The sequence below is a fragment of the Microcaecilia unicolor genome, chromosome 9, assembly GCF_901765095.1.
Source record: "Microcaecilia unicolor chromosome 9, aMicUni1.1, whole genome shotgun sequence".
NCBI classification, from domain to species: domain Eukaryota; kingdom Metazoa; phylum Chordata; class Amphibia; order Gymnophiona; family Siphonopidae; genus Microcaecilia; species Microcaecilia unicolor.
In genome coordinates, this window is record NC_044039.1 from 177,837,447 (window position 1) to 177,857,823 (window position 20,377).

At 45.4% G+C, this 20,377-nt stretch overlaps 1 protein-coding gene across 2 annotated transcripts in view; it reads left to right on the plus strand.

Annotated features, from left to right (window-relative positions):
- PRKCH (protein kinase C eta) overlaps positions 1–20,377 on the plus strand; it is a 232,794-nt gene that overhangs the window by 107,760 nt on the left and 104,657 nt on the right. For both annotated transcript variants that reach the window (XM_030214443.1, XM_030214444.1), the window contains exons 5-7: positions 586–668; positions 5,260–5,389; positions 10,749–10,876. In XM_030214443.1, coding sequence (XP_030070303.1) covers positions 586–668; positions 5,260–5,389; positions 10,749–10,876 — 341 coding nt within the window. The remainder of the gene's footprint in view (positions 1–585; positions 669–5,259; positions 5,390–10,748; positions 10,877–20,377) is intronic.

The following is a 20,377-nucleotide window of genomic DNA, read 5'->3' on the forward strand; positions in this document are numbered from 1 at the left end:
ATGGCAATACTTATGTACTTATGTGTATTTTTACCTAAAGGGAAGATGAACAATGATATTTAATGACACATTTGCACATGGTCAGGTTGAGTGAGCATGACTGTTGATTTTAATTATCACATTATCAGGTGGGGGGGGGGGAGGAGTAGGCGCTTGAAAGATTATTAAGAGGGGGCACAAAGCTGAAAGTTCTCCTAGAACACCTGTTACTCTCCCAGTGCCCCCCCCTCCTCCCCCCGTTAGATAAAAGTTCTGTGCATGTTGACAGAATGCAGCAGGGTCTACATTTTAGCAATATGTTAAAACAAATTGTGATGCAATAAACAACTAGGCCAGGGGTTCTCAACCCAGTCCACGGGACACATCTAGCCAGTCAGGTTTTCAGGATACCCATAATGAAAATCCATGAGATAAATTTGCATACAATGGAGGTAGTGCATGCATTTATCTCATGTATATTCATTGTGGATATCCTGAAAATTTGACTGACTGGTTGTGTCCCAAGGATTTGGTTGAGAACCCCTGAACTAGCTATTTGTTGTATTAAAATAAATATGATGTACTGCTTTTTTTTTCTCCCCCCAGTGTGCACTTGTGTCGTACACAAGCGGTGCCATCAGCTGATTGTTACAGCCTGTACGTGCCTGAATAATAATACCAATACAAAGGTAAAGAGATACCTCCTGCTTTTATGTAGAGTTTCCAGAAGTTCTCGTTTGGTAACAGCCAATTATTTTTTCACGGAGAGAGTAGTGGATGCTTGGAATGCCCTCCCGCGGGAGGTGGTGGAAAAGAAAACGGTAACGAAATTCAAACATGCGTGGGATAAACATAAAGGAATCCTGTTCAGAAGGAATGGATCCTCAGAAGCTTAGCGGAGATTGGGTGGCAGAGCCGGTGGTGGGAGGTGGGGCTGGTGGTTGGGAGGCGGGGATAGTGCTGGGCAGACTTACGGTATACGGTCTGTGCCCTGAAGAGGACAGGTACAAATCAAGGTAGGGTATTCACAAAAAGTAGCACATATGAGTTTATCTTGTTGGGCAGACTGGATGGACCATGCAGGTCTTTTTCTGTCGTCATCTACTTTGTTACTATGTTACTATTGACATTAATTAGCACCAAAAGATTTGCCCATGCATGTGACTGTGCGCAATTCTATAACACTGCACACCATATCGCACAATAGAGAGTTGCATGAGGACGGCAATTTCACCCATCCCTGCTCGTCCCCAATGGAATCTCCTCCATCCCTGCCCAACTTACCAGTAGCCCATGTTGATAACTTCTCTCAGCACTTATGGGGATTTAAATGCTGTCAACCATATCCATTTTTTTTAGTGCTATTATAATTGTCATGGCACATGGAAAGGATAGGTAGGCTGGCCTGGCACTACCATTCCGCAGGAACCCCACAGGACCTGCGTCCATCTCCGTGGGAGTCCCACGGACCTGGAAAAGATCCCCGTGAGCGTCCCACGGGAACCGCGGGAGTCCCACTAACCCTGTTCTCGTGCAGCTCTCTAGTGTGCAAACCAAAAGTGGGCAGGGCCATGGGAGGGGCTTGGGTGAGTCAGGGTTGTTCCAAAACGTTGTGGACAGTGTTGTAGAACAGTGGGTCTCCACGCCCAACTTGGATTTACACCAGGTTTCAGCAGGCGTATTCCCAGAGTTGGGCGCGGGAATCGGCACTAAGAGCTATTCTATAGTGCTTAGTGCCGATCTTTTCCGGTGCTCATTTTTGAGCACCAGTTGTAGAATTCTCTCCAGTGTGCACCAGGGGCGTAGCCAGACTTTGGCAGGAGGGGGTCCAGAGCCCGAGGTGAGGGGGGCACATTTTAGCCCCCCCCTGGTGCCGCCGACCCCCCTCCCCCGCCACTGCCACCACCACCAACAACTTTGACCCCCCCCCCGCCAATGACCCTCTCGCCCCCCCCCCCCCGCCACCAACCCTCCCCCACTGTCGCCTGCCTTTGCTGGTGGGGGTCCCCAACCCCCGCCAGCCGAGGTCCTCTTCTTCCTTCGTTCTGTTTCTGAGTCTGACGTCCTGCACGTTCGTACAGGACATCAGATTCAGAAACAGAACGAAGGAAGAGGACCTCGGCTGGTGGGGGTTGGGGTCCCCCGCCAGCAAAGGTAGGCAACGGCGGGATGGGGGGTCGAGAGGGTTGTCGGCAGGGGGGTCCAGGGCCAAATCTACGGGGGCCCAGGCCCCCGTGGCCCCACGTACCTACGCCCCTGGTGTGCACTAAGTAAGAACAGTGTGTGCTACTGACAATACAGACACCTGAAATTTCAGAGCTTTTCTTATTGTTCCATTTTGAAAACAATATGAAGTGACATGAATGTATCACTGATATTTTCTATGTCTCAAATGACTTCCTTCCCACTAAATAATAATAGTAATCATATGTGTGCATCAATAATACCCAGCGGTCAGCGCTTTGGAGTGATTATCAGTTTTCACTTGTAAAGCTTGTTTTGCATGCAGAAAATGACTGTGATGAGATTGTCCTTACCACCACCCCCTTAACAATTCTCAATCAATGTCCCTTCTCTTTATACCCAGCCTTGAACCTGTGACCCATTGAGCCAGAGACAGCAGTCTCCCAGGGGAGCTACACGTGTTCCATCTTCCCTTGGCCCTTGCTTACTCCATGTCCTTCAAAGTAACATAGTAGCCGAGGGCTGATAAAAATCCATTTGCTCATGTAGTCTGCTCCATTATTCTGGTCTATACTGCTGAGCATATATCCTATCTGCCAGCTATAGAGGTCTGAATGCTTGAAGGGTATTACTCCGTATCCAAGTCCATTTTTTAAAATCCTCCTCTGTGGTTCTTTGCTATCACATATGAGTTCCAAAACGTAATCCAGCACTTGGCATCTCCCTACATCTCTGCCAAGCTTTATAACAATCTAAAGAGCTGTGAATACTAGCTGCCTACGTTTCATGACTCTACTCTACGTTTCATGACTCTACTATACGGTCTGTGCCTGTGCCACAGCCGGTGGTTGGGAGGTGGGGCTGGTGGTTGGGAGGCGGGGATAGTGCTGGGCAGACTTATACGGTCTGTGCCAGAGCCGGTGGTGGGCAGCGGGACTGGTGGTTGGGAGGCGGGGATAGTGCTGGACAGACTTGTACGGTCTGTGCCAGAGCCGGTGGTTGGGAGGCAGGGCTGGTGGTTGGGAGGTGAGGATAGTGCTGGGCAGACTTATGCGGTCTGTGCCAGAGCCGGTGGTTGGGAGGAGGGGCTGGTGGTTGGGAGGCGGGGATAGTGCTGGGCAGACTTATACGGTCTGTGCCCTGAAGAGCACAGGTACAAATCAAAGTAGGGTATACACAAAAAGCAGCAAATATGAGTTATCTTGTTGGGCAGACTGGATGGACCGTGCAGGTCTTTTTCTGCCGTCATCTACTATGTTACTATGTTACTGGATGGTACCATACTTCCACCAACCTGTGGCATTGATCATATTGCTTTCTGGAGATTGTGGCCTATTCCATCCTAGCTATCCCTTGACCTTTAAATCTATAGTATTGTTAGGTTCTCTTTTTTTCCTTTTCAGCTTGCTCCATTCTTCATATATATCTCCCTGCTGTGTCGTGCCACCTCCTGCCCAAAAGGGGGCACTCTGCAATAGAATTGTCCTCTTATTTATTTATTTATTTATTTGTTTGTTTGTTTATTGCATTTGTATCCCACATTATCCCACCTATTTGCAGGCTCAATGTGGCTTACAGAGTTTTGTTATGACATAGATATTACAAGGTATCAGATATAATTGGTAATATTTACAGCTGTAAGTGGCATTTTTCTGTGTACTTACACATGCAAGGAGCACATAACTGCACTTGCCCAGTTATGCAATTGCCTTTTGGGTTTTCACAGTTTTCAGAGCTTAGTTTAGTCTTGTTTCTGTAAACAATATTAGTTAACCAGGTTTAGTGTTGTGTACAGTCTTCCCCCACCCCCCACCACACACATTGCTTTGTTTTCAGCTGGTATTAGTCATGATAACATTACACCGTATTAGGTATAAAGTCAGGATAATCCCTCTGGACCTTTTCCCTTTTCAGCATAAATCATCAGTTCTACAGTTGCAGTCTCAGAGCCAAGGAGCTAATTGCTTGCAGAGTTTGCTTTTTCTGTGTTCTCTTTTCTCTTTGCCACACAGAGTTTTATTTAATAAAGATTGTTTTCCCGTAGGAACAGAACAGTCCTTTCTGAATCAGGCCTGTAGTTAGGCCTTCAGAGTATAGATTTTAACTGATAAATACCAATAAAACATCTAGGATAAAAAAAAAATAAAACCTGTATTTATTGGATAAACTGCAGAGCATCACCGCTGCCCTCATACTCTTGCCCATTTTGGACACACAACACTTTTTTTTATACTGTCTTTATGCTGGCATCAAGAGGGAAATGGGACTTGATATTCCGCCTTTCTGTGGGTCTTTTGTAACTACATTCAAAGCGGTTTACATAGTATACACAAGTACTTATTTGTACCAGGGGCAATGGAGGGTTAAGTGACTTGCCCAGAGTCACAAGGAGCTGCAGTGGGAATCGAACCCAGTTCCCCAAGATTAAAGTCTGCTGCACTAACCACTAGGCTACTCCTTCACTCCGCTGTAGATTACTGGACTTCCATGGCCAAACACAGTTACTTAGGAGTTTACTCTCACTTTATTGATAAGAATTGGACTCTTCAGTCAGTAGTAGTAGTAGTAGTAGTAATACTTGCGCTCAGAATTTTTAATTTTGGTGAGCGACATACATCAGAAAATGTTGAACACATTATCTCGCTGATAGATGATTGGAACCTGTGAGACAAAATAACATCACTTGGATCAGACAGTACACAAAACATGATCAAGACTGCAATTGCATTGCCGTACCAGCGTGTTCTGTGTATGGCACATTCACTTCAGCTTTCTTTTAAATGCTGCAATTAAAGCAACCAACTTGGAGTTACTTTAGCTGGGCTGTGTCGGCATTACCGTGCGTGTAAAAGGGTGAGGGGTAAGTTTCTACCTGAGGCAATGGAGGGTTGAGTGACTAGGGCCCTAAGGTTCTTTTGAGCTGTTAATAGGATAGAAAAATTGCAAGCAGTGCTTATAATATTAATTTTAAAAAAATGTGATGAAGAGGTCAGTGTAAATGTGCTTCCTGTACAAATATTCTTTTTTGTATTTTTTGCTATTATTAGTTTTTCTGTGAGAAGAAAAGAAATCTCTTAGCAGTCCTATTTTTGTCAGATTTATCAACAGAGATTTGGAATCAATATCCCTCACAAGTTCAATAGTCACAATTATAAAGTGCCAACTTTCTGCGATCATTGTGGCTCGCTGCTCTGGGGACTCATGAAGCAAGGACTGCAGTGCAAAAGTAAGTGAATCGCTGTTGACCATCTCTGTCCTCATGTACAAGTGTTATGCAGTTCTGGAGAGAGTCAGTTGTGAGAGTTAATAACACAATGCGTGATCTTTGGTGTTCTGTTCACATGAAAGGATGGTAGATGCATGGAATAGCTTACCAGTGGAATTCAAGAAGGTGTGGGACAAGCAGAGGATGGAGCAGGAGTACAAGGGGGAAATTAGAGTATACCACAGTGCATAGGGAAAGGGAAATGGGACTTGATATACCGCCTTTCTGAGGTTTTTGCAACTACATTTATAAGTACCTGTTATATTCAGATACTTATTTTGTACCAGGGGCAATGGAGGGTTAAGTGACTTGCCCAGAGTCGCAAGGAGTTGCAGTGGGAGTGGAACTCAGTCCCCCAGGATCAAAGTCCACTGCACTAACCACTAGGCTACTCCTCCACTAGCAACATTCCATGTAGAAACCTGCCCTTGCAGATCACCAATGCGGCCGCGCAGGCTTCTGTTTCTGTGAATCTGACGTCCGCGTTGCTGATCTGCAAGGGCAGGCTTCTACATGGAATGTTGCTAGTGGAATAGCAACATTCCATCTAGAATCTCCAATAGTTGCAACATTCCATGTAGAATCTGAAATAGGGAAAAGGAAATGGGACTTGATATACCGCCTTTCTGAGGTGTTTGCAACTACATTGCCCAGAGTCACAAGGAGCTGCAGTGGGAATTGAACTCAGTTCCCCAAGATCAAAGTCCACTGCACTAACCACTAGGCTACTCTTCCACTCCAGGGGAAATGGGTAGAGAAGATGAGCTTGAGGATCATTATAAGGGCAATTCTCTACTGGGCTCCACATTTAGGACTAGATTCAGTAAATGGTGCCCAAATTTGGGTACCAAAAAAAATGCACGCTGAGAGCTATTCTACAAATGGTGCTCCGAGTTGGGCACTGTTTATAGAATAACACTCAGTGCCGGGATCCACACTGAAACCTGGTGTAAATACTCGCACCTAAGTTAGACACGGAGCCCCCAAATTCTATAATACTGTGCACATCATTAGTGAACGCCCCTGACCTGCCCATGCCCCTTCCATAGCCACGCACCCTTTTCGGTTACACGCTAAAAATTGTAGTGCCTAGCAAGATACACATGCAAGTTCTGATTGTTGCAAATTAATGTCAATAATTGATTGGTGCTTGTTAATTAAAATGTGCTCAATTTTGAGCACCATTTGTAGAATTTGGGGGGGGGGGGGGGTTAAGCACCAATTGCACGTGTGAATGTACAGAGCACATGCATTTTCATGGGTAAGTGTGCAACTGCGTAATTGTCAGCAAAGCAGCTAAGCACTACTCTGTAAGGGTGCGCATAAGTGGCATAGCAAGTAAATGCAAGGGGGACTTTCTTCTGGGTGGAGCATGGGAGAGGCAGGGGCGTTAATTGCCCTTGCCACACGTGGGTACCCACAGTTTACATCAAGTCTATGGCTAGTGTAACTACAGGTGCCTCAAATTTAGGCGACCCAATACCGGGTTGCGTTACTATTCTATACTGGAATCTGGATGCCCAGATTCCGTTATAAAATAGGCTTTCACCACATAAGTACATAAGTAATGCCACACTGGGAAAGACCAAGGGTCCATCAAGCCCAGCATCCTGTCCACGAGAGCAGCCAATCCAGGCCAAGGGCACCTGGCAAGCTTCCCAAACGTACAAACATTCTATACATGTTATTCCTGGAATTGTGGATTTTCTCAAGTCCATTTAGTAGTGGTTTATGGACTTGTCCTTTAGGAAACCGTCTAACCCCTTTTTAAACTCTGCCAAGCTAACAGCCTTCACCACGTTCTCCGGCAACGAATTCCAGAGTTTAATTACGCGTTGGGTGAAGAAAAATGTTCTCCTATTTGTTTTAAATGTACTACACTGTAGTTTCATCGCATGCCCCCTAGTCCTAGTATTTTTGGAAAGCGTGAACAGATGTTTCACATCCACCTGTTCCACTCCACTCATTATTTTATATACCTCTATCATGTCTCCCCTCAGCCATCTCTTCTCCAAGCCGAAAAGCCCTAGCTTCCTTAGTCTTTTTTCATAGGGAAGTCATCCCATCCCCACTATCATTTTAGTCGCCCTTCGATGCACCTTTTCCAATTCTACTATATCTTTCTTGAGATGCAGCGACCAGAATTGAACACAATACTCAAGGATGCCTAAAAGGATGTGCCACTTAATAGAATTTTACCCCCTATTTGTCCTTATTCCGCACGATATTCCGTTTTATTTAAACGGCCAGGAACAGCTCCTGGAAATGGCCCAGTATTGATTATCTGGGCTCAGCGCCGGCTGCAGGGGGCAGCCCGGCTATCTCTTATGGCCTTAATATCGGCTCCATTGTCTCTGTTTTGTTTCTATGATGTAGAAACAGCTTCAGGAAGGAACTGTCCCCCCTCTGAAACCTTTTTCAGATACAAGCTGCAGACCACAGTGATGATGTGGTTTATACCGGTTTTAGAAAGCAAACTGTGTTTTCTAATTTAGTGATGAAATAATGTCAAATAGTGTAGCCTCTAGACTATCACTATTATTGATTTTAATTTGAAACATAGTTAAGGTTTTGTGTACTAGGATAAAATCTGGTATATTTCACAGTTCAGGCATAATGCAGCGGTTCTCAGCCCAGGCCTTGGGACATACACCTCAGTCAGATTTTCAGGAGTTCCACAATGAATATGCATGAGGTAGATTTGCATAGACTGGAGGTAGTGCAAGCATTTCATTTAATGCGCATTCATTGTGGATATCCTAAAACCCAACTGACTGGCTTTTAGGATATGCGCCTTTATCTTTTAAATCTTAAATGGCACAGCCCCAGATTATATGGCACCATTAATAAACTTTCTTCAAAGAAATGCTAAATATGAGGTGAGAGACTATCTCGGACTACATTTCCCAAATTGCAAAAAATGTGATCTACAAAACAGTTCACTCTGTAGAATTCACATACCTAGGAACTAAATGGTGGAATGCCTTACCACCCAAAATAAGAAACATCTAGGAATACACCAAATTCCACAAAATCCTTAAATCGTTCCGCTTCAAGCAAACCCTTACAAAGAACAACCATAATTCAAGCAACTAATTCTTCCCTGAATTGGTTATTTCTTTATTTACCATTAGTCTTCTCAGTGTTTCATGTACAATTTCTCATTCACAATAGGTTTTTTTGAAGGTTGAATATCCATAGCTATCCCAGTACACCTTTGATATTGTATTATATAATTAGGTTATTACAACTAGATTACTCTTATGCATTGATCTCTCTTATGTATCCTGTACTGTTTATTGTAAGCCACATTGAATTCAAGCTTGTTTGGGATAAAGTTATAAATAAATAAATACATAATATAAAAATAAAAATATATAAAAATATATATTCTGGCTTTGAATATCTGTGACTTTTGGGGCTGCTGGAAGTTATCCAGGTCTGAGCAATTTAGGGCCACTGTTAATACAGCCCTATTTGTCCAGATAGTTATCTGGGGACTGGCACTGAATATCTGCCCCAACTGTGCCCCTAAGGGAGACCACTCTGGCACTGAGAGTAGAAAAACAAATAAATGAAGCTGTCCTCAAAATTGAAGTGGTCACTGGTAAAATACAGCTAATTTTATTGAAGAATCTGACACTGACTGAGTTTTGGCTAACAGTCTACATCAGGGATCTATAAAACTTCAAACAACAAAACTCACTCACAAAAACATCAAACTCAAATTTCAAGGATAAGAAACAAAACATAAATTCAATACTAAATAAAGACGTAAGAAACATAAAAATTTCAAATTAACTAAAAACAGATATGACATAAATTATAAAACACAGGTTTTGGAATGTTGTGTATAATTACAAATATAACAATAATTGAGTGACAGAATATCATCCATAATAATAATAATAGTACGTCTTCACTGTCATTGCAGGAAAACCTCATAAAGACTAAAAGAAAATAACAAACAACCCCCCCCCCCCCCAAAAAAAAAAAACAAAAAAAAAAAAACTTCTCTCTCCAAAAAGGAAACACACACACACACATAGAAAAGCTCAAAGAATGCAGGTAACCAATCATCTTGAATATATGGACTGAAGTCCATGTCACAGCTATGCAATTTTTTTTCATAAAGGCTGGCCTTTAGTGAGCTACTGACATAACCATGGCTTGGACATTATCTCCCTAATTCTATTTATAGCGCTTAAAATTGTGCACATAATTTAATTGCTTAACAAGTCAATTAGCACTGATAATTGGGTGCCAGCAATCAATTATTGGCGCTAATTGGCAATAATTGGAATTTACTTGCACATCTTTATAGTCGCTATTCTATAAAGGTATGCGTGTACATTTTTCCGCATGGATCTGAAAAGGGGGCCTGGCCATGGGAGGGGCATGGGTGGATCAGGGGTGTTTCTAGGATTTGCGTGCGGCGTTATAGAATTTGGGGGATCCACACCTAATTTAGGTGTGGAGATTTATACTAGGGTTCAGTTGGTGTAAATCCTTCCGCTTAAAACTGGACGTGGATCCCAGCGCTAAGTGCTATTTTATAAATGCCTCCCAACTTTGGACTTGGTGAGCTACAGGGAGCAATTCTGTGATTCGTTGTGATTGTGACTATAAGATTTTCAAAGAAGGATACCACACGCTTCAACTCTGTTCTGACCCCTGATGCAGGCACTTGCTGAAAGATGGGCCTTGTCAGGTCCTCTCATAAGGTTGTTTCCTTGGCAGTTTGGCTCCGCTCGTTTGTTCCATCTGAGGCCCTCTGAACTGTTTCTGCTCCATTTGTATTTGTGTTGCTGTTTCCCTCCAATTGTCTGGCTCAAATTTGGGTGCCATGTATAGACGTGAGTCTTATGAGGCTTGACACGACCATCCAGGAACTTTGCTGCCTGGGAATAAGCAAAGGAGATGAAGTCTGCTAGCCAGCTGGATAATGTACACTTGTTGGAGTCTGCATGAATTTTTATTATATATGTTATTTTATGATCTGCTTACATTTTAGGCAGAATCAAAGTCCTGGAAACCTAATAGGCTGGGATAGACACAGACTCTGTGGATATGATTTAAGAATGAACCTGTATCTAATATCAAAGTGAAAACCAAATTAGACAGGTAACTTGTACTGGGATTAGTAATGATGGTGTGACTACTGCACTTTCTCTGGGAACATGATGTTGCCAGTTGATGTAAACATGTACAAAATGGGGCTAAGTTTACAAAGTATTTTCCATGTGTAAAATGTGCTTTACGCACGGAAAAAGGCTGTTGAGAACATTTCCCTGATTTTCAATGTTCCTTGTCCCCACAGTGTGTAAAATGAATATACATAAACGATGTGAAAGAAGTGTGGCTTCCCACTGTGGTGTGAATGCAGTAGAGCTTGCGAGAACCTTGGCGGAGATGGGCATCCAGCCAGACAGCCTCCCTTTCAAGCCGGTAAGACTTATAGGACCAAATTCTATAAATGACGCCGAAAGATCGGCGACAAAAAAAAAATTGTGCCATTTATAGAATAGTGCTTAGCGCTGGGAACTACGGCTACCTTTAGGTGCGACATTTACACCAACTGAACTCTGGCGTAAATCCTCGCACCTAAATTAGACGCGGATCCCCTTATTCTATAACAACGTACATAAATTGCGGGAATGCCCCTGATCCACCCACAACCCTCCCATGGCCGTGCCCCCTCTTTGGAGCCATGCATAAAATTTGCATGAGGATCCGGTGCGTAAATATGCACATATAAATTTAAATTGATGCCAATTAGCACCGATAATTAATAGGGCCCAATTGTCGGCACTAATTGGCTCATTCAATTAAATTGCATGCACAAATTGAGCGAGCACCCAAATTTGTGCACACAATTTTTAGCACCTTTTATAGAATTTGGGGAATAGTCTCCAACGTGGGACAAGATAAAGCTCATTACTGGCACATGGAACAAACAGCAAACTACTGCCTGAGATCATATGTCTGAGCCAAGTTAAGTTTATATCTTTCTAATCACAAAGAAATAAACATTGGTGATGAAACACCATCATTACTGCAATTCAGAATATGAGGAACAGTTAATCCTTCCGTCACAGGATCAAAGAGAATATAATAACAAATTAGGGCACAAAGTTTGGCTCAGAAATGTGTTCCAACAGATGCACGGTGCTGAAATAGGGCTGAAACGGCTAAGCAGCATAGAAATACACTAACGTGCCAGTTATAGGATAGCGCCAGTGGCGTAGCGAGGGCAGCTGCCACCCGGGGCGGTTCTGTGCACCCCGCCCCCCGGGTGCAGCATGACACCCCCCCTCGGCGCATCAACCTCCCCCCCCCCCCCCCGGCACATCACCCAAGCCCCCCCCCCCAAATGCATTCTTGCCTGCTGTGTGCACACCGCTGGGGGGGTGTCGGTTCCGCTGGTTTCCTGCTCCCTACGTCACTGGATAGCGCCTAAGTGTATCCACATGCAACTGTAAAAGGGGCGTTCCCATGGGAGGGACATGGGTAGGACAGGAGTATACTGAAAAATTGCATGCAATATTATAGAATATTATGGATGCGCGCCTAGAATTTGGTGATTAATGGTATTCAATAAAGAACTCTGATCCCGGAGTGCTCTTTATAGAGTATTACTGGGCTCCATTTACCGAATCCAGCCCATATTGATGGAATAAGACCTTTATAAAGACAAGTGAAGGTTTATTTTACAACAGAGCACCTACATTTAGGCGCCCAAGGGGCATCTTATAAGATCCTATTCCATTAAAGAGTGGAGGAGTGGCCTAGTGGTTAGATTGTAAGCTCTTTGAGCAGGGACTGTCTTTCTTCTATGTTTGTGCAGCGCTGCGTACGCCTTGTAGCGCTATAGAAATGCTAAATAGTAGTAGTAGTAGAGCACCAGTCTTGCCATCCAGAGATGGCCGGTTCAAATCCCACTGCTGCTCCTTGTGATCTTGGGCAAGTCACTTAACCCTCCGTTGCCTCAGGTACAAACTTAGATTGTGAGCCCTCCTGGGACACAGAAATATCCAGTGTACCTGGCAATGTGGCTGCGCAGGCTTCTGTTTCTGTGAGTCTGACGTCCTGCACGTACGTGCAGGACGTCAGACTCACAGAACCAGAAGCCTGCGCTTGCAGCTCAGCAACGATTCTGGAATCCTAAAGAGTGACAAGATTCCATGCAGAATCTCAAAGAGTAGCAACATTCCATGTAGAAGCCTAAAGAATAACAAGTGGAGGAGTGGCCTAGTGGTTAGAGCACCAGTCTTGCAATCCAGAGGTGGCTGGTTCATATCCCACTGCTGCTCCTTGTGATCTTGGGCAAGTCACTTAACCCTCCGTTGCCTCAGGTACAAACTTAGATTGTGAGCCCTCCTGGGACAGAGAAATATCCAGTGTATCTGAATGTAACTCACCTTGAGCTACTACTGAAAAATGGGTGAGCAAAATATAAATAAATAGAGTACTAGCTTAACTGACATACATAAAATATAAGTGCAGCAGTATTCTGTAAGTTACACATGGAAGCCCACCTATTTACCACTCATGCGCCTTCTGTTTATGCCCCCTTGCAAATATGCATTATTTATTTATTAGGATTGATTTACCTCATAAGTACATAAGTAGTGCCATACTGGGAAAGACCAAAGGTCCATCTAGCCCAGCATCCTGTCACCGACAGTGGCCAATCCAGGTCAAGGGCACCTGGCACGCTCCCCAAACGTAAAAACATTCCAGACAAGTTATACCTAAAAATGCGGAATTTTTCCAAGTCCATTTAATAGCGGTCTATGGACTTGTCCTTTAGGAATCTATCTAACCCCTTTTTAAACTCCGTCAAGCTAACCGCCCGTACCACGTTCTCCGGCAACGAATTCCAGAGTCTAATTACCCGTTGGGTGAAGAAAACTTTTCTCCGATTCGTTTTAAATTTACCACACTGTAGCTTCAACTCATGCCCTCTAGTCCTAGTATTTTTGGATAGCGTGAACAGTCGCTTCACATCCACCTGATCCATTCCACTCATTATTTTATACACTTCTATCATATCTCCCCTCAGCCGTCTCTTCTCCAAGCTGAAAAGCTTTTGAAGGAATTCGCTCAAGGCGGTGTGCAGCAAGAATGAGTCAAACATAAGCAATAGAGAACTGCAACAGTAAAACTATTCAAACATCAATACAAAGTATGGCATAGTATGTTATATTATAATGTCAACACAATGCACAATACACAGTAAATCATTTTAATAGACAGCATAGGGTGTAAGCAAAGATGGAACAATATAGATAGATAAGATAGAGTAACATGAGTACGAAAATAAGGGACTAGTTTAAAGAAAGTTGTTTGAACATTATCAGCTGGGGTAGGAGTGGATAAACATGTCCTGCTATAGTTTATGCAGCCAGTGTCATTTTACTTCTTCCGTTAAAGGCCTGGTTGAAGAGCCAAGAGATTAGCGCCTAATACAGCTTAGTAAAAGGATCCCCCAGATGACTTGAATGCGTTGAGTCTAGAGATACCAAGGTGAATCTCAACTTTGCTTGGCCCTTTTTGCTGTAGTCTCTTGGGGAAAGTCACTGCTATGTTATTTGGGAAAGAATGAGCTACTCCTGGTGATGTCCCACTCTATCTCTGACTAATGTTAAAAAAAAAAACGTAGGGGTTGATATTCAAAGTGATTTAACTGGCCAGAAATGGCTCCTGGCTAGTTAAAGCATTTGTTCAGAGCTAACCGGTCATATTCAGTGGCACTTAAATGGATAGTGCTGCTAAAAATGTCCGTTTACATCTAAAGCAAAACCAGCTATTATGTCAATTAAGCGGGAATGTTCAGCATAGTGCACAGGTGGCGTTTTGACATACACAGGCGAAACTGCGCACAGATGCCTGTGAATGCTAGTATTCTAAATATTTATGCAGGTAGCATGTAACATGCATATACTATAAATGTTGGCACCTGTTTTATAGAATTGCCTCCTTATATTACTGCCAAACACAGGTGAGAGCAGGGCTTTTTTTGAGGGGGTACTTGGGGGTACTGAGTACCGGCACCTTTTCCGTTGTCTGCTAAAATTGACCCGTAGACCCAAAGTTTTAATGAAAGAGCTCAGGCTCTATACACCAATTCTGCTTTGTCATAGGTTCTATGACTGGTTGCAGGGGGCCTGGCTATTGTGGGGTGGGTCCCTCAGTGATCACCCCATCCTTGAAGGGTGGCCTAACATTTGAGTACCAGCACCTTTTTTACTAGAGAAGATGCACTGGGGGAGAGTAATAACAATTATAGCAGACATTGCACTCTGAAGAGAAAAACTTCCAAAATGAACCTCATTTTATAATAATCAGAGTGGTTCATGCATTAGAGAATAAATACTTTGTAATACTATGGTCAGAATGCAAGAGTCATAGCAATAATATATCTGGGAGTATCCATCTGGTCCAGGCTTTGAGGGCAGCAAGCCATGGCACTATCTCTGTACTTCAGAGAGACCCTTGTGCTAAGAAACTATATTGTAAGATACTCAAACTTTACGTTGCCTGGTCCATGGAGCATCCAAACATAAACTTGAGTCCTAAAGTCCCTTAACTAGAAATAAACATTTCTGACAATTCATAAAGATTTTGTTTTAGCCTTGCAGTTTCCTGTTGTTCTGGTCTCCCTGCTCAATCAGTCAGAATGATAACCTGCCCTAGCTCAGCTATTGCAGTGAGAGCCCTTGGCTGGGAACCATAGACCACAGTTCTATCTGGAAAATGATGTGCACATATCCTGTTTCCAGACAATAGGTAACACCATTTACCAATAGCAGGCAATCCCCTCTTCCAGAAGGCTTTGTGTTTAACTTTTTATGTGGTGGAGGAGTAGCTTCCGCCTTCCCTTCTCTCTCAGCTCTGTTCCCGCCCTCGCGGAAACATGAAATGAGGGCGGGACCAGAGCTGAGAGAGAAGGGAAGGCTGAAGCCAAGCCTGCTCGCCTTTCACTGCTGCCGGGACCGAGCAAGGTAAGATGAATTTAAAATTCTGGGCGGCAGGAAGGTGAGGACGGAGGACTGTTGTGGGAGAAGAGGTCGGGCTGGGGTTGGGACTAGATCTCGGAGGAGAGGGAGGGCTGAGAAGGGGCAGGTGGTGTTTGGGGCGAGTTACTGGACATGGAGGGGGAGGGGAGAGAGGAGAAATCACTGGACATGGAACAGAGGGCAGGGGAGAGATGAGACTTGTTGGACATGGATGGAGGGGAGGGGAGGGCAGGGGAGAGAGGAGAATTCGCTGGACATGGATGAGAGGGGAGGGTAGGGGAGAGAGGAGAATTGCTAGGTATGAATGGAGGGGAGAGGGGGATGGAGAGGAGGGTGGAGGGAGGGGAAGAGGGGGGTGGAGGGGGGGAGAGGGGGGAATGCACCACCTGTAAAAAAAAAAAAAAATTCAGCACTCCCAATCATTTTGAAAAGTTGGCTCCTATGCTCCACATTAATTGGCAATGACACTGGAACACCTGGTTCTAGCGCTGTTCTCTTTGGAAATGATTCTGAATATTATTTCTAGCCTTTACTTGAAGAAGCAGATCATAATCTGCAGAGTGATTTTAAAAAGGTAAAAATAAGCATCTTGCATTAGTTCCAAATCATAATCAGCAAAACACATCAACCACGGCCCCATTGTACCCTATCTTGCTATGCTCTGGCATGTTCTAAAATTTAAAGTAGCTTAGAAAAGGAGACACTGTGTTAATTTCATCATAAACAAACTTAATGCCCCTTAATCCAGTAAAATCTACAATTTGTTTGGAAAGCTTGGTTGACAAGAAGAAAAGAACCTACAGAGAATAAGAGGTAGGTATTATTGTATTTGGGAAAATTGCCTTACTGTTGTCATTACATTACATCAAACATTTATTTTATACATTTGAAGCTCACTTTATTAACTAGGCAGTTTGAAAAGAGTACACTCAGTGTTACACAATGGTGCAGACTCGGGCGTGTCTGTGAGGGGAGGCAGTAGGGAGAGAGAGAGTTGTCCATGTTCCCGTGGGCTCAAACTTAAGTGTTTGCATGTCATGCAGACTCACAAACAACCACTGATGCTGCTGGCCAGAACCTGAGGAGAGCAGCCACCAGGGCCGCTGAGAGGGGGGGCAGGGGGGACAAAATTCCCCTGGCCCAGGCCTCCAAGGGGGGCCCGGTGCCGCAGTCCCCTCAACCCGCCTCACCTCGACCTCACTCCGTGTGAAAGAAGCGCAGCAGCGGCAGTCTGCAGATCGCCTCCCTTCGGGCCTTCCCTCCCTCTGTCCCGCCCTCATCTGACGTAACTTGCGCGAGGGCGGGACACAGGGAGGAAAGGCCCGAAGGGAGGCGATCTGCAGACTGCCGCTGCTGCGCTTCTTTCACATGGAGCGAGGTCGAGGTGAGGCGCTATGATTTGAATTCAGGGGGGCCCGGCCCGGTGGTGGACGGAGGGGGCGGGGACAACGGCAACCTTGGGGGGCGGGGGCGGGGCCCAGCCCAGTCTCTGGGAAGAGCTGCTCATTGGCCAACTTTGGTGCTGCCTACTGCATAGAAGGAGACAGACTGGAGGGATAAAGAAGAGGGAGATTGCTGGAAGTGAAGGGAGGGAAGGGAAGGGAGGAGGAAGGTATTTGGCGTGAGAGAGAGTGCCAGGAAGGAGGGGAGAGGGAAAGAGGAGGAGGGCTTTTGAAGGGAAGACAGAGAGAGAGCAAGTATGGAGGGGATGGGGAGAGGGAAAGTGCCTGGAAGAGAAAGGAGGGAGAAGGAAAGTACCTGAAAGATAAGGAACAGAGGTGAGTGCCTGGCAGAAGAAAGAAAAGCAAAAAAGTAAAAATAAGATAACTGAAGTATAATAGTGTTTCTCTGAGGCTGGATTTAAGGCTTAATGTGCTGAAGTATGCACTCTGTACTGTAGTAGTCAGAATGTCTGGTGAAAGAACAGTGATGTTTATCTAGTGACATTAATTGAATTTACACACAAGGTTGACTGTCTCCTAGATGCCTGCTTTATTCTGAAGTAGGTAGAGTTCAGTTATAAATCAGAACACATGCCAGTGTCTCTAGGATCAACAAAATTAGACAAGGCCAGATTCCAGAAAGCAATAATTAAACTACATAAAAGCAGAGGTGGAGATAGGAAAAGATGTAGCATTCAGGATGGCATTCTTTCTACCCCTCCATCGTAGGAATATCTGACCTGTGGATGAATGAGTGTCACCAAATCTGTTCAATCCAAACAGGTAATTTGAGTAACCAAGCTCAGTCATACCAGCCCTGCAGAATTCTAGATTCTCCCCCCTCATCCCGGATAAGTGGTAACATAGGATTCAGACACATACCATAAATTGGATTTTACTATTTCTGTCTACCTAGATGTAAGCTTTTTGAGCAGGGACTGTCTCTCGATGTCAAATGTTCAGTGCTGCGTGCGTCTGGTAGCGCTATATAAATGCTATTAGTAGTAGTAGTAGTACAAGCAGGCTAAGGGCACCAGGATAGAACTACTTTCCCAGAGCTCAGAACTTTAGTGTAAAGATCTGAGCGTGCAAGACCCTTCCAGTGCACAGTGATCTTGGTGCCTCAGCACAAAACAAAACTCTCCCACGTTGAGTTTCAATGCTGCTTTCACTGCGTTTACTTAAAACTTTTTCCTGGTAAAGCCAGAAGACTGTTGCCTAAGTCAGGATTTCATCCATGCCTGAAAATCCAAAACTTCAACATGCAAACTAAATTCCTCTTGTGATTCGGTTCTAAACTTGACCAAAAAGAGCGTAAGCACTGGGCTTGAATGTCACTGATATCATGAAGAAAACATCTGAAATGACTTAGAGAGCATTTGGATGCTGAAAAGAAGTTGTTAGAAAAGCCTTGTAAAAAGGCTTCCTCTGCAGGAAGTTACATGGAAATACTTTTAAAACAAATAGGAGAAAATATTTTTTCACTCAACAAATAGTTAACTCTTTGCCGGAGGAGGTGGTAACAGCGGTTAGTGTATCTGGGTTTAAAAATAAGTTTGGACAAATTCCTGGAGGAAAAGTCCATAGTCTGCTATTGAGACAGACATGGGGAAGCAACTGCTTGCGCTGGGATTTGTAGCATTGAGATTTGTAGCATGGAATGATTTGGGTTTCTACCAGGTACTTGTGGCCTGGCTTGGCCACTGTTTGAAAAACAGGATATTGGGCTAGTTGGACCATTGGTCTGACCCAGTATGGCTACTCTTAAGTTCTTATGACATTTTCAACCTCTAGGAGCAGTGACCCTAAGAATCCAGTTGCTTAAAATGGCAGATGCCCTTGAGGTATCCAAGCTCACAGCACAGCTGCTTCTTGAGCACCTGCAGATCAGTGGCGTAGGAAGGGGGGCGGGAGGGCGGTCCGCCCCGGGTGCACGCCACTGGGGGGTGTCCGCTCCGTTGGTTCCTTGCTCCCTCTGCCCCGGAACAGGTTACTTCCTGTTCCGGGGCAGAGAGAGCAAGGAACCAACGGAGCCGACACAGCTCTCAACAACATGGACTCGGGGGGTGGATCGGCCCTCCCTCCCGCCTCTCTCTTTTAAATCAATTTAAAATGCGCTCCGGAGGAGGGGGCCCCATGCTGCACCCGGGGGGGGGGGGGTGCGCAGCAGCGACCCGCCCCGGGTGTCAGCCGCCCTCGCTACGGCACTGCTGCAGATACCCAAGCAGAGCTTTCTTGCTTAGCTCTACCAGTTAGTTTAAGTGGTATAGCAAGATTTGAATCAATAAATCTCTAGCCAAAGTGCTGGTCAAGTGCAAGCAGACCAGATCAGATTCTCCTTCTGATCAAGAAAAGGCACTTGGACTCCCTAGATGCAGTGGCGTAGCTACGTGGGGCCACGGGGGCCTGGGCCCCCATAGATTTGGCCCTGGACCCGCCTGCCGATGACCCTCTCAACCCCCCCTTCCCGGCGCCAACCCTGCCCCGCCGCCATCGGCTACCTTTGCTGGCGGGGGACCCCAACCCCCGCCAGCCGAGGTCCTCTTCTTCCAGCGCAAGACTTCATTCTGTTTCTGTGAGTCTGACATCCTGCACGTTGTAAGTGGAGTGGAGTGGCCTAGTGGTTAGGGTGGTGGACTTTGGTCCTGGGGAACTGAGGAACTGAGTTCAATTCCCACTTCAGGCACAGGCAGCTCCTTGTGACTCTGGGCAAGTCACTTAACCCTCCATTGCCCCATGTAAGCCGCATTGAGCCTGCCATGAGTGGGAAAGCGCAGGGTACAAATGTAACAAGTGCAGGTCGTCAGACTCACAGAAACAGAACAAAGCCTTGCAGATCAGCCAGCAACACGGTTGAGGACCTCGGCTGGCGGGGGTTGGGGTCCCCCACCTGCAAAGGTAGCTGAGATCCTCCTCTTCCGGCGCAAGGCTTCGTTCTGTTTCTGTGAGTCTGACGTCCTGCACATACAACGTGCAGGACGTGTACGTGCAGGATGTCAGACTCGCAGAAACAGAATGAAGCCTTGCACCGGAAGAAGAGGACCTCGGCTGGTGGGGGGTTGGGGGTCTCCCGCCAGCAAAGGTAGCCGACGGCGGCGGTGGAGGAGGGTTGTTGGCGGGAGGGGGGGTCGAGAGGGTTGTCGGCAGGGGGTCAAAGTTGGTGGTGGCGGCGGCGGTGGGGCAGGTCAAAAATGGGGGGGGGGGGTTGGCGGCGCCAGGGGGGGCTAAAATGTGCCCCCCCACCTCGGGCTCTGGACCCCCCTCCCGCCGAAGTCTGGCTATGCCCTCGCCTAGATGTGCCAGTACCTCTTCTGTGGAGGCACTCAATGCTGCAAAGCATTTCTACAACATAGATCATCCCCCCCCCCCCCCACTCTGCAATCATCTGCAAAATGCCCTAATCCTAATCAACATTTTTCTGCTCCCTGAAGATATTAGCAGACATTGTGAAAGGCTATCTCAAAGAGGCATCTGATGTTCTAGCT